The sequence below is a fragment of the Oculina patagonica genome, chromosome 13, assembly GCF_052425735.1.
Source record: "Oculina patagonica isolate OP01 chromosome 13, crgOcupat, whole genome shotgun sequence".
In the NCBI taxonomy this organism is placed as follows: Eukaryota; Metazoa; Cnidaria; class Anthozoa; order Scleractinia; family Oculinidae; genus Oculina; species Oculina patagonica.
Window position 1 is genome coordinate 8,502,623 of NC_135770.1, and position 12,921 is coordinate 8,515,543.

The window sequence follows — 12,921 nt, forward strand, 5'->3', positions numbered from 1 at the left end:
TTTCCATTTTTGAGAACAGTGCATTGAAATTTTTGGCAGGACAAATCTGACAAACAGCAGAATTCTGTTCTCGAACTTACTGATCTGGCCGGCCAGCTCTGACAAATGGAATGCGCCCTAACAGTTCAACTTCCTTGCTTTTCCTGTTATGTTCTTCTGTTCAACTTTGTTTTCTTCCTGCAGATCATGACCCTTCCACTTCCTACTGTGCTCGGTATTTTCGTTTGTTTGCTGTTCAAGTCGCGCTGCATTTCTTTCAAGAAGTTAGCAAAGGCGAAGGACCGGTAGGTGGGAAAAAGACAAAACAGTCTGGATTAAGGTGAGGACAAGTAGCTGTGTTTAAAATTCTAATTTTCTCTCTAAGTTGCAAGCAGCTTATTACTTATTTTTTTTTTCCTATTTGACACAAAAGCGATATTTCAGTTAACTTAAGAACAATGAAAAGTGGAATTTTTGAAAACACAAACGAGACTTGGCAACTTGCTGAATTTAAATCTTGCTCGAGCTATCTGCCAAATATGTTTGATAAAAAAAATGCCTCCATCGTGTCATTTCTAAGTTCCAAGGAGATCAAAATCCAGTTTTACTATGATTCTTCATGCTGTAGTGTGATTTACGCTACATTTTACTATACTTTCCTGCAGATTACCTTTCCGCGGCCCTGACAATAACGCAGACCCAGTCCCCGCGTTCACTCCAGTCTCGTCGTGGGTCAACCTTGATCGAGATCAGTTTAAGACGTGCCTGGATCCTAGCCAACTGAAAAAGTCACCCACAAGTGCAAATTCCAATGAACAGACGCGGCGTTTTCAGATCACGTGTCAGCTCGCTGTTAACTCGATCGTTTACTGCAAGACGTTCTACCTTCCAGAGGACTTTGTTGTGTTTCATTTTCCCTCTATCGACATGGAAGTCCATGAAGCATTGCGGCCTGGGATGGTGAGAGTTACTGGGGAAGCCATAGAAAAGGAGTTTGCGCAGTTTGTGTTCAGTTTATTGCTGGAAATCCTCGACGCTTGTTTGGTGAGTGATTTTTACACCAGTCCAAAAACCAACTCTGTTTTGGGGTCAAGGGACAGTTGTAGGCTTATATAACAGCCTTAATGGAGTCAGAGCATACTGTAATTGACAAGTAGGTTGCTAAGTAACAGTGAGTGACGTGTCCATATAAAATCAAACTGACGTCACAACCTTCGGAGTTCTAAGTGCTACTTCTGAGAATCGAAATAAAAATCGAAGTTTGTTTTATTACTTTAGAAAGCATTTGTTCTCTTGTTTTCTTCACTGTGCAAGTTCAATCAAGAATTTCTACGAGAACCATATGGCGCACATTGTTGTTATTAAGGTTTTTTTTATTTCTCCAGGATGGAAGGAAGCGAGAAATTTATAAACTGTTCATCGTGTCCAAGGATTCTTTAAAAGCACAGGTAAAACAGTTGTCAAGGATATTAGCGTAAATGTTATTTTTAGCTAATTCTGAGATGTGTTTTTATTTATCTCTCTCAGTTCATTGTAGAACATAGATCAGACATCACTACCGACTTTTCGCGAGCCATTAATTTTATTTTCATTCTCTTGGCTTGCTCTGGAGATATTGCACAGATTTCCAGCAGTGTGTTAAGATACTTACTAGACCTAAACTGTTAGCATTTTCAAATTATATTCTTTAAGGACGTTCGCGCTAATTGTTTATGCGCATCCTTACTGCGCACATAATTCATGTCGCAACACCATGCCACACCATATTTTTAGGGCGCGCGCGCTGAGTAAAATATCTAAGAACATAAAGGGCGAGTTGCCGTTCCGCTAGCTTCGCTTGCAATTTGCTCTCTTAAATGGTCGGTGACCCCTACTTTTTCTTAACGGATTGCTTTTGTAAATTAATATCTTCGTTTTGCGAGAAAATGAAAAAATCTATCGAGTGGAAGTTTGTTTTTATTGTCGGACTGACGTTTGAATTACGATTTTTGAGGTTTTCGTTTCGCCGTACGACAGGTTTTAATACCTTTTTTCAGGGTTAAGTCTTACAAAAAGGATATAAACACTAGGAAATATTTACGTAACAGACGCTTTTCTATAAATTGTGACTAAGATCGTTTGCTTCCGTTCACTAATCTTCGATGTTATTAACTACAAGCATTGTAAACACTGCTGAATTACGCGCGCCAATTTTTCAAAATCAGGGTAGTTTTCAATACGCTTTATCTCTGAAACAAAGTCGGTGACCCCAAATTGGTTTCACATTTCTGAAACAAGTTACTCATTATCTGGCCGCAGTAAAAAAAATTAAAAAATCTATCGAGTAGAAAATTTTGGCGCGAACGTCCTTAATCAGAGTTTGCATTTAAGGAACTATATCACTGGGTTTTGCAGATATTTGGTCTAAACTGTTCTGAAATTAGTGGTAGGCAACTTAACGCTAGATAAACCTTATCTTTGAACATCTAAAGAAAGATACAACAATAATTTGCGGATAGAAATCAAGCTTCGCCTATAAATATCAATATTTCGAAGACGCGAGGAAACAATTTAAAAACGTTTGCCAAACGTTTTCAAATTGCAATATGTTTCCATCCGAGCCATCCGCAGCCAAAGATGCTCGTTAACAGTTTCAGTGCTCTAATATAGCAATTTTGAATAAAAATGGATTATTTTTAGGTTCAAAAAATCAGTTGAAATCCGTGACATAGTCCCTTTAAATTTAACTTTCATAGCACAACAACAAGCAGCATGTTGACTACAATTTGTAATTAACAAACCGCCATACAAAACCCTTGGTTGTTGTATCCAGATGTAAACCGTACACCTCGTGTGTCTAATCGACGATCGATAATCGAACTTCATCAAACAGTAATTGTTCTATTGGTCTTCTAATCGAGCAATCGAACAGACAAAAGAACTTCTCGAACGTTTGATTACCGATCGTTCAATAATGGAATTCAATTGAACCACAACGGAACGTTCTGTCACCGAACTGCTGTAGGCTCGTTTGAACAGAAACTCTAAAAAAGCAGTTATCAAAGCATGCCAAAAAAACTCGAAAACTAAAGTATCTTAAGATACTTCAACCAAATCCTACCAAACAGTTTGCGGTTGAAATAGGTTGATCCCAAAAACGTGCTTCTCATGCTTTTTTTATTGGTTGTCCTGTTTGCAGGTGGGGAAGTTACTGGTGTTCCTGTTGAATCCAAACCGTGACCTGGACTTGTCGTGTTTTGCGCTTAATGTCGTTCACCATCCACGCGCTAAAAAGATCATAGAAACAGTACTGACGAGCAGTGGGGGACCCAAGGTAACGCAATAGTAACGCAAGTGTAATGCAACCAAAGTGTAATGCAATCAAAGCAACGCAAGTGTAATGCAACCAAGTATACAACAAAGTGACACAAAAAAGTAGTACAACAAAGTAATTCAACAGAAGTATTCATCAAAGTAACACAACGTTTTAGTAAACCTAAAAAGTAATTCGACAAAGTAGTGCAACGAAGCCTCTCCCATGAAGAGACTGGGAACAAGCGTAAGGTTCATAAGAAAGATACACTTTGCTCCAAATGTTGTTACCCAACACTATTACCTACCAACGTCCTTTGGACTCTTTTTGTTTTCGCTATTTGTTTCTTAGCTCCGCGAACGTGCAGCAGTGTATCTGTTGAAGATTCTCGCCTATCCTGGGCTCACCGAGGAGCAAAGAAGGACTGGTGACAAGTTCAAGGCCATGATGTTATCTCTGAACTTACAGGCAATGCGCTTGAACGCTGATGACAGCAAGATTACTAACGACGAGGAGGTCAGTACAACTAACCGTTCTTACTAGTTATAATATCTTCTTTTCTGTTTCTTTCTTTTTTTTGATCTCTACACTCTTCTCAGTTGGAGGAACAAGTACCAAATCCCAGTTCCAGTAAAAAAAAAAATAGTGCCAGAATTCTAGAGGAGAAATCGTCTTGTTGCTTTGCAGCCACAGAGCAAAAAAAAAAAAAAATGGACGCAGTTAGTTCTTGAAGAAGGCATTTTCTTCTTGACTGGTACTTTTTCCTCTTTGTTTTACTGTCGTGACCTTTAAGGGGTTTATGTTTATAGGCGATAAAACACTTAACGAACCTTGCTGATGCTTCATTTAGTAAAGTGATCTTTTTCTCTAAATTCCGTCGAGAGAGCGTCGCGGAAGCAAAGTATGACGAGTCGTTGGCGCGCTCACTAGCTAGAAAAAAAAAAAAAAACGTATAGACCAACTGGAAGTCCACACATCTTACTGAAGTTAGTAGTTTGAATCTTAGATGCAGTTGTGGGACTCAGCAGACAAAGCCGGCATGATGCAATGGCAGAAACAGAGATCTGATGCTTACAGAAGGTAATGCACAATATCAACTTCATTGTACGTTTCTTACTTCAGAAGTAACGCAAGTTAAGCCAAAGTGATGGGCTCCGTCTTTTTTGGCGTCACTATCATGTCCACGACAATTTTTTTATTTTCTTTCCTTTTGTTATCATGCTTCCAAACGTATTCCATTGTTATTTGCTGTAAAATTCGAAGACGCATATGGTGACAGTTTGACGCGCTGTGTAGAAACTGAGCAGTTTAATTAAAATGATTGAAGAACTAAAACCAAAAGTAACCACACTCTGTAATCAATATGACGGCAAATAAGCCAATCACAGCTGAAAGCAGCAATGACATGTAGATTGTAAAAGGCGCGAGAAAGCATGAACCTGATCAACTAGAAATCGGCGGGAAACATGTAACTAACGAGAATCAGAAACGCAGGGGAAAAAAATGTGACCAGCAAGAACCGCGGGAAAACGCTTGACCAATGTCAAGTGAGAGAGGCAAGGGGCGCGGTTTTTATTCACAATTCTGAAATGAAAATGGCCAGAATGTGAAATGCGCGCGTTTCTCTATTCTGCATTCCTATTCCGGAATGGACAGAACGCCATTCCTCCCATTCTGTTCCCGAAGGGCAGAATGAACAGAATGTTGCCAATGAAAATCCAAGATGGCGGACGGCATAACCCGTTATTCGAGGGATGTGTCTCCTCTCCTTTTTTTAATAGCACTGCCAAAACATTAAGCAAATCCATTACAGTCTCCATACTTTCTTTCTCCTCTTTATTAAGTAGAAAAAATGCAGCTGCTATAATGGCTGAAATGGCAGCCTCTTCGACGGCTGTCATATTTGTTTACGCAAAGTTTACTAGTGCTAGGACCGCGCTTATCATCTCGACTGCATGGGCGTTTTTTTAATGCAGGCAATACGAATTATTCCAAGCATTCTGTGCCATCCAGAATTGTGGGCAAAAAAATCTAATCACATTGCCCCGAATTTTAGGATTTTACGGAGTGAATTTATAGGGACGTCTTTTTTTTTTTTTACAACGTTTTGTTACTTTCGTTACAGACTAGATAAAAGAACAGAGGAGCTCAGTGAAGCTATCTCGTCTGTAGCTAAAGATGTCACCAGAGTGGTTGTAGAGATTCAAGACACTAAGCGCCAGGCCCTTCTCAAGCATACCAGGGACGCTCTGTCTGCTGAGGTGCAAATTCGAAAAAAGTGGCGCCAACTTATTGAACGACTCATTCACGAAAGGTAGTGTTTTAAGGCAATTGATGTAAACAAGGTACAGCGTCGATAAACGTAGGACAATTAAGTAAACAAGAAAAGTTAGGGTAAACTCTGATGTGCCTATCTATATTTTAACAGAACAAACTATTAATGTCGGGAAAAAATCAGATGCCCCGAGCGGGATTCGAACCTACGACACTCCGATCTCGAATCCCGCTTGGGGCATCTGAGTTTTTTTCCGACATTTGTTCTGTTAAATTAAAGATGATGTTTTTTTACAAACTCAAAGGAAAAGACTGCTACATTTTTGGATGGGAGTTGGGCAGTTTTTAAGTACTTTACTTTTTTTTTAAGTACTTTACTTTTTCTGCAAGAATGTTTCTCGCCAATACTTTTTGCAGCTTTACCCTTGAGTTGCTGTGTACAAATTATATTCTGTTATCTTGCTGTGCAGGAACCTTTTTAATAATTTTCTCCGCCCCCCCCCCCCCCCCCCCCCTTCCCTAAGGTAAATGTGAGCTGTAAAGAAACGAGGATGATAAAACTGGGGGAGCTTGAGACGAATTACAAACAACGATCTTGAAAAATTGCATTCTATTTCGATTTCTCTTTAGATCCGTGTGGTACGATGCCGAGCATTTTCCATCGTCTTGGAGACTGGACCCAACTGAGGGCCCAGACCGCGTGCGGTGTCGCCTTCAGCGGTTTCATGTGGACGTCGACGAGAAATATCTCATGGAGGACTATCGCGGAAAAAGTGAGTGGCTTGTTGGCAATTTTGTGGCACACAAAATATTATTGGGGAAGCACTTTACTCTCACGATGCCTCGTGGATAGGGGTAAAAATGGGTACTGTCAAATTTTGGAGGGTGGAAGAAGCGAGACGCCATATAAGCGAAGGAAAAAAGCTGCTTGACGATTTTGACCTCTACACTTTTCGAGTGAGGAAAAGTGGAATTGTTCGTAGTTTGGGAGAAACTATGCTTGCGTCAACTAGGGGCTTCATAGGTACTAGTGGTATCCATTACAACCTGGAACCATTTGGATGGACGGACAACTTAAGGCCTGTTTACATGATTCCGGAATGACTTTCATTCCGGAACGAAACTCATTCCAGAATGAAGTTCGTTCTGCATTCAAATGACAAATTTGATCGGCTCAACCTTAGGCGTTTTCACTTGCTTGGTGTTCGCGCGAGATTAAAAATAAAGATGAAGCGTGTTTCGCGCAGACATGTTTTTGTCTCCATTTATGGCCATTCCTGTAATTTTAACGAGCAATTTGACCGTAGGGTTACTTCTTTGGGCTAAACAGGAAATATTATTACGCTTTTTCGCTTTGAGTTCAATCTGTGGCCTCTGTATGCGGTTTTATGAGATGCAGTTTCATTTCGGAACGAAATTTGTTTTGTGTTTACATGATACCGGAATGAGTTGCCATTCCAGAACAGTGGTTTCATTTCGGAATGAAAACCCGATTGAACTTATTCCGGAAGGACTTGTGCGGAAACTAAATTTCGTCTCGGTATCATGTAAACAGATACAGCGAAATATATGGGGATGGAATGAACTCGTTCCGGAATGAAAGTCATTCCGGAATCATGTAAACAGGCCCTTAGAAATGTAAATCCCCAGGACTTAATTACTGAATCGAACAGGAAATTTATTGAACACCAACATTTTTCGCCAGATACCCATGTTTATCATTGTAGATGAAACTGAAAATCGATTAACTAAGATGTTTTACAACCTTACTAGTCTTACTAATATGGACAATTGGCCCAGAATGTTCAAATCCCTTCTCGTAATTTCGACATTATATTTCAAAAATACAAAAAAGACATTTCGTAAAAATTTTTAGCCTTGTCTTTGTAGGGTCACTTCGCAGCTGTTATTAAATCAGCTTATTACGCAGCGATTTTTCCCGCAAACATTGGTTGGGGAAAGCGTTGCGTGACGTTTCAAGAACGGGAAATAGTCTGTCACGACATGTGTAATGCATTCTTTTTTTATATAAGACTATTGCTTTTCCAGTCCAGGCTAAATAAACTTATTTTTCTGCCGATGTTAGGATGAAAATATTCTTGTCAATATTCTTAGATGATAGCCTATGACATTCCGTTTGTGCTGTATGCCATACATATGAATCACATGTATCGTTCGTCGAAATGTCACAAGCATCGAACATTTGGCTATACTAGTACAGGTTTTTTTGGCTAGTTTTGCCGTTTATTGGAAGGAGTAATTTTGAAAATTTATACAGTTTAGTTAGGAACATAATTGTAGTTTTCAACACACAAAAAAATCAAATTATGCTTTTTAAAATCTAAGCCTCGGTTTTATCCTTAAAATATTATTAAAAATTCGCAAATTTCAGCCTGGATATTCCTATAAAATAAATTCTTACATGTAAAGAAGAGTGTAAGTCCATTCATTGACGAACTGCCCTACATTTTAGCTTGTTGTCAGTCAAGAGTGTTCTGCGATAGCCTCTTACGCAGACGTTCTTTACTTAGTCACGCAATCTTTGGAAAGGAAAAATTGCGTGACGTGCCCCTCCCCCCCCCCCCCCCCCCCCCAACACACACACACACACACACACACAACAAAAAGTCTGCATAGGAGGCAAGTTCTACGAATAACAAGGACAAGTTTAATTATCAGGGATGTGTTGTCTTTTTTTACACGACAAGTACAACGTGTTTCTTGCTTTCATTGTCATTTTCTTTTGTTGTACAAAGTACAGCAACGCGTCCTTCTGTAGTCGCGGCCAATCCTGATAAGGAGTGGATGTTATAATCTGTTGTGAGGATAATACTGCGGACAAGACGACCATCTTTAGTGTAGACGCGAAGTGTTATTCGATTTGGGCAGCCTGCGTCAGCGATGAGCACTTTTTCAGTGGGCAAGTAAAATGCCATGACAGTCGCGGGAATATGGCATTGAAATGTCGCGAAGATGGTTGCCTTGCGAATCGAACACTAGGACTTTTGATTCCGTCATCAAATGATCAGTCTCCATAATTATGATTTCACCATCATTCGCCGAAGCAATATGTGAGAAACACCACGGATTTTGTTCAAGTTCAAAGCTGTTAACAACCCGTCCATCCAAGTCGTACACTTTTACCACTGTTGTGCAGTTTAAACCTTCTGATCCCAATACAAAAACGTTCTCGTTCCTATTCACTGCTACTAATTCTCCTTCGAAGATTCCTCCCAGGTCAAAATGATGGCACTTGTTGCCATGTTTGTCAAACACTAGAATTCTTGAAAAGAGAGAACTTGTTGCAAGTACATATACATTATCCCTATGGTCAGTGGCTGCATCTTTAACGCGAATACTGCCTCCTACCAGTTCTAACAGTTCGTCAAAAATGTTCCAACAGTGCACAAAATTTCCTTCGCAATCAAACACTTTGATGGAATCGTTTTCTGCCACTATAAATTGACCTTGTGTGTTTGTGGTGATGCTCTGCGGGTGTGACAGCTTGTGCTTCTCTTCCTCTTCCTGTCCAAAAGACCATGGAAGTACACGTGAATGATAATCACCTTGTTGATTCAAGGGATTAACGTCCTTCCCTCTGCTGTTTACGCAAGGCCACGCATCGAATTCTTTGCTAAGAATTCCGTCAGCCATTTCTGTGACTCTGACTATGACACGATTTATATCACTAACAGACAGAATAATTTCTTTGCGTTCATTTTTATTGAACAAAGACAAAAAGCCCCCTGTCTCCTCAACGTTAAAACTCTTCTGAACTGCTGGCATGGAGTGTAACTCTTCTAAACACAATCTGCACGCTGCTATAGCCTCTTTGGGATTGTCTATCTTCTCTAGTATCGTAGACATAACGCGATACTGCATTGCTAAAATGCGATCAGACGTGCTAAGAGCGACATTATTGAAAGCCTCTGTTGCTTTCATCCTTGCGTCGTCAAACCTTTTCTTTGCATCGGTAAGCGCTCTTTTGCCAGACCCATCCAGGGTTTCCATTCCCTTTGCAAGCGAAACTTTTTCTACGTCAGCTGCCAGTGTTCGTAAGCTGTGTTGTGTAGTTTTTTCCCTTGCTCCCTGCGTGACTGCACTTTGTTCCGTGGCCGTACTGGCTCCGCCACTTGATTTCGTGTCCAGCACTTTATAAAGGAACACAATTCCTTCCTTAAAGAAGCTGATACTAGTCAGAAGATCTTTCCTCGCCAATCCATCGAGCTTCGACTTGATGTCGTCGATTTCACGCACGATCATGTTGCGAAATTGTTCTTCTGTTACGTCGCCTTCTTTCAACTTGTCGGCTGCAAAATCTCGGCTTTTATTTACAAGCAAACCAACGGTAGCTTTTAACACAGCTGTAACGATCGAGGCCATTTCTTGGTCCGATAGGAACAACCAGTTTTCCAATGTAAGAGGTAGGATTTGCTAACGTTTGCAGGGACCGAAAATTTCCGGCTTGTAGCTAGCTCGCCCGGAAAGTGAAAGTCGAAACCAAACTTTGCTTGTTATGGGCTATTGCCTCTTCACCACGGGGCCTGACGGGGTAGGTACGCTCCGGAATTTTTGTGGTGGGCTGCATGGTTAATTTCGGATCACACCTATTATTGTAAACGTGGCATTGAAGAGTGACAGAAGAATCAATATTCGTATTTATGTAATGAAATAGCTTAAAATCAAAACTTATTAGAGTCGCGACTCCCCGACTCTCGCAGGACACCACGTCGTAGCTTAGATATGCCCCCCCCCCCCCCCCCCACTGTTTCATCAGTTCAACGCCTGTTTATTTACGCAATTCCGATTGCGAAACCACGAGCAGTCACGAGCCTCCATTCAGGTTTAATTATGCATTGAACATATTTCTTTTTCTTATAGTCGCCAGGAGAAAGGCTGTTTAGACCCGTCATTCCGGCCTCAGTTCGTGATTTTCTTAATGAAACTCTCAGTGATATAGGAGGCAAAATCTTTAAAAGTATTGATACTATTTGTGGCCAGACCAAGGGCCAGACGGACGTGTTAATAAGCGCTCTCCTACGTGATGAGTGATTGTATCTTCTGGCACGTCACGCAATCTTTCCTAAAATTTGTGACAAAGTGACAATGATTAACCAATACAACGTTCTACGTGAAAGTCATTGTAACTCTATGTCATCGTTAAAATTGCAGTGTTATAAGTCTTGCATTTTGTTGACAACTTTTTTTTGGCTTTAGCTGGTGATGATGAACTTTTATGTCAAACATGAAAACTGAGAAATTGAGAAGACGGAGAAATTTTACCGGAAGTGGAGTTTTCAATACACGAGTGGCCAGCTTATTCCAGTGGGAATACTTGTAGTCTAGAGAAAGCAAAGCTTGCTTCAATGGTATGAGAGTTTTTGACAACTCCAATTCAGAAATCAAATCCCTGACTTAATTAATGAATCAAAGGGCAAATAAGTCAACTGACAAAATAAGCATTCGTATGGCTGTAAACGTCACTGCTGGAGAATACAAGAAAAATACTTCTAGTACTAACACGAACTCACAATTGTTCTAAAAATAATAATAAAAAAAATACCGAGCTCTTTCTCAAAGTCCAATTTTAAATGATAATAATAATAACATAATAATAATAACTTTATTATTTCTATAGCGCAAAATCCATGCATATATGATCTTATGCGCTTTACATAAATAGTTATCATAGTATTACAACAATAATGTACTTATAAAAATTATTTATATATATATATATATACCTATAAAAAACCGATATATATACCTGTAAAAAGCTTTCGGTAGAGAGCTTGGTAAACAAATTTCTTTTGGTGTGACATGTACAATAATGGCGTCAAGAGTGTTCTCAAAGTAACGATCGCGAGACAAGTTTGATTTCCAGGGATATATACATGTATTTCGGCTTTCCTGGCACAACGCTTACAACATGTTTCTCGCTTTCACTTTTATAATTAATATTTTCAAAGTACAGCATTGCGTTCCTCTGTGGTCACTGCTATTTAACCCTGATACAGAGTAGATGTTCTTTATTTTGAGGTTTATAATAGTGGTCAAGCTGTCAGTGTTCGTAAGCTGAGTTGTGAGATTTTTTTCGCTTGTTCCCAGCGTGCCTTCGCCTTGTTCAGTCGCATTTTCCTCTTCACCACTCAATTTCGTATCCAGCACTTTATACAGGAACACAATTCCTTCCTTAAAGAAGCTGATACTCGTCAGTAGATCCTTTCTTGCCAATCCATTCAGCTTCGACTTGATATCGTCGACTTCTCGCACGATCAGGTCGCGAAATTGCTATTCTGTTACGTCACCTTCTTTCAACTTGTCGGCTGCCAAATCTCGCCCTTTCGTTGCAAGCAAGCCAACAGAGGCTTTCAACACAGCTGTGACCATCGAGGCCATTTCTTATCCGGAAAGGGCTTCCTGTTATGGCGAACAATCCAAAGAGCGAAAATAACCGAACGTTTCGCCCACTTTTGCAAAACGAAAGAAGGAGAATCTATTTTTCTCTTCCGTTGGTTTCTGTTGGGCTTGTGCAGATGTTCTGTATTTAAGACATAACAAGCAGAGAGAAAATCTTAAAATGCAAGATTGACACTATTCGTGTTCAAGCCTTTTTCATTCTTCAGATATATAAAAGGATTTCACAAGTTTAGGTATATGGAAGGGTAGGGAAATCTGTCATTTAGGTATTTAAAAGGGCCTTTAATTTAAATATTTCGCAAAGACACACCCTATGGTTGTATCATTTTCATTTATTAAACGCTACGTCAAAATGACAATAAGACTTCCTGTTTTAGGTGTATGTCATGTCATATAAGGATATGAAAGGGGCCCCTTTTTTCAATCAAAGTTATACGAAATTTAAAGGATACCTTTTCTGTCAAAATGGTAAGGGGTTGGACCTCGGCCCAGAGCCAGCTTCGTCAAGCTAGTACTGATTAATTTAACTTCCCTTCGCAGAGTCCAAAGGTGGCAGTACACCATTATCATACCTCTTTGAAGACACCACAACATCAACCAAGAAAAACGTTTACTACATCTTTGACACACCTGATACCATTCGGTAGGTTGTTGATACTGCCAGTCGTCCTGTGTAGTAAGCAGTTCTGTCCCCAGTGGGCTAAACCTGATTGAAGAATCGTTGACCCATGAAAAGCTTAAACCAGAAACGATGCGATCCCAATTGTTTACTGGGAAAACGGAAAGTATGATCATCATCTGTGACAGAATAAACATGATAATAAGACAGGTTGCATAAAACATGCGAAAAATCATACAGTATTACGAACGCAAAGTTGAAAAAGCTCTTTTAAGTTTCGTCTGTATTTGGTTCCACTTCACTGCCTATGTAACCTTTTATTTTGAGTTTTCAAGAT

At 39.8% G+C, this 12,921-nt stretch overlaps 3 protein-coding genes across 4 annotated transcripts in view; 1 reads left to right on the forward strand and 2 right to left on the reverse strand.

The window, feature by feature from the left end:
- Positions 1-12,921, reverse strand: part of LOC144635075 (tumor necrosis factor ligand superfamily member 14-like) — a 255,865-nt gene that overhangs the window by 131,003 nt on the left and 111,941 nt on the right. The gene's annotated exons all lie outside the window — the stretch shown is intronic.
- LOC144634903 (lysosomal-trafficking regulator-like) overlaps positions 1-12,921 on the forward strand; it is a 73,963-nt gene that overhangs the window by 35,946 nt on the left and 25,096 nt on the right. The window contains 9 exon segments of the mRNA XM_078493946.1: positions 184-319; positions 645-1,023; positions 1,365-1,427; positions 3,158-3,292; positions 3,623-3,787; positions 4,278-4,351; positions 5,397-5,585; positions 6,176-6,318; positions 12,506-12,608. Of these exon segments, the coding sequence (XP_078350072.1) occupies positions 184-319; positions 645-1,023; positions 1,365-1,427; positions 3,158-3,292; positions 3,623-3,787; positions 4,278-4,351; positions 5,397-5,585; positions 6,176-6,318; positions 12,506-12,608 (1,387 nt within the window).
- Positions 8,173-9,996, reverse strand: LOC144634982 (uncharacterized). Its single transcript, XM_078494032.1, has one exon. It carries the CDS (start codon positions 9,926-9,928, stop codon positions 8,459-8,461), a length of 1,470 nt encoding a protein of 489 aa, XP_078350158.1. The 5' UTR covers positions 9,929-9,996; the 3' UTR covers positions 8,173-8,458.

Excerpts from the sequence above, each read along its gene's own strand:
- LOC144634982 (XM_078494032.1), bottom strand. The coding sequence starts at position 9,928 with ATGGCCTCGATCGTTACAGCTGTGTTAAAAGCTACCGTTGGTTTGCTT.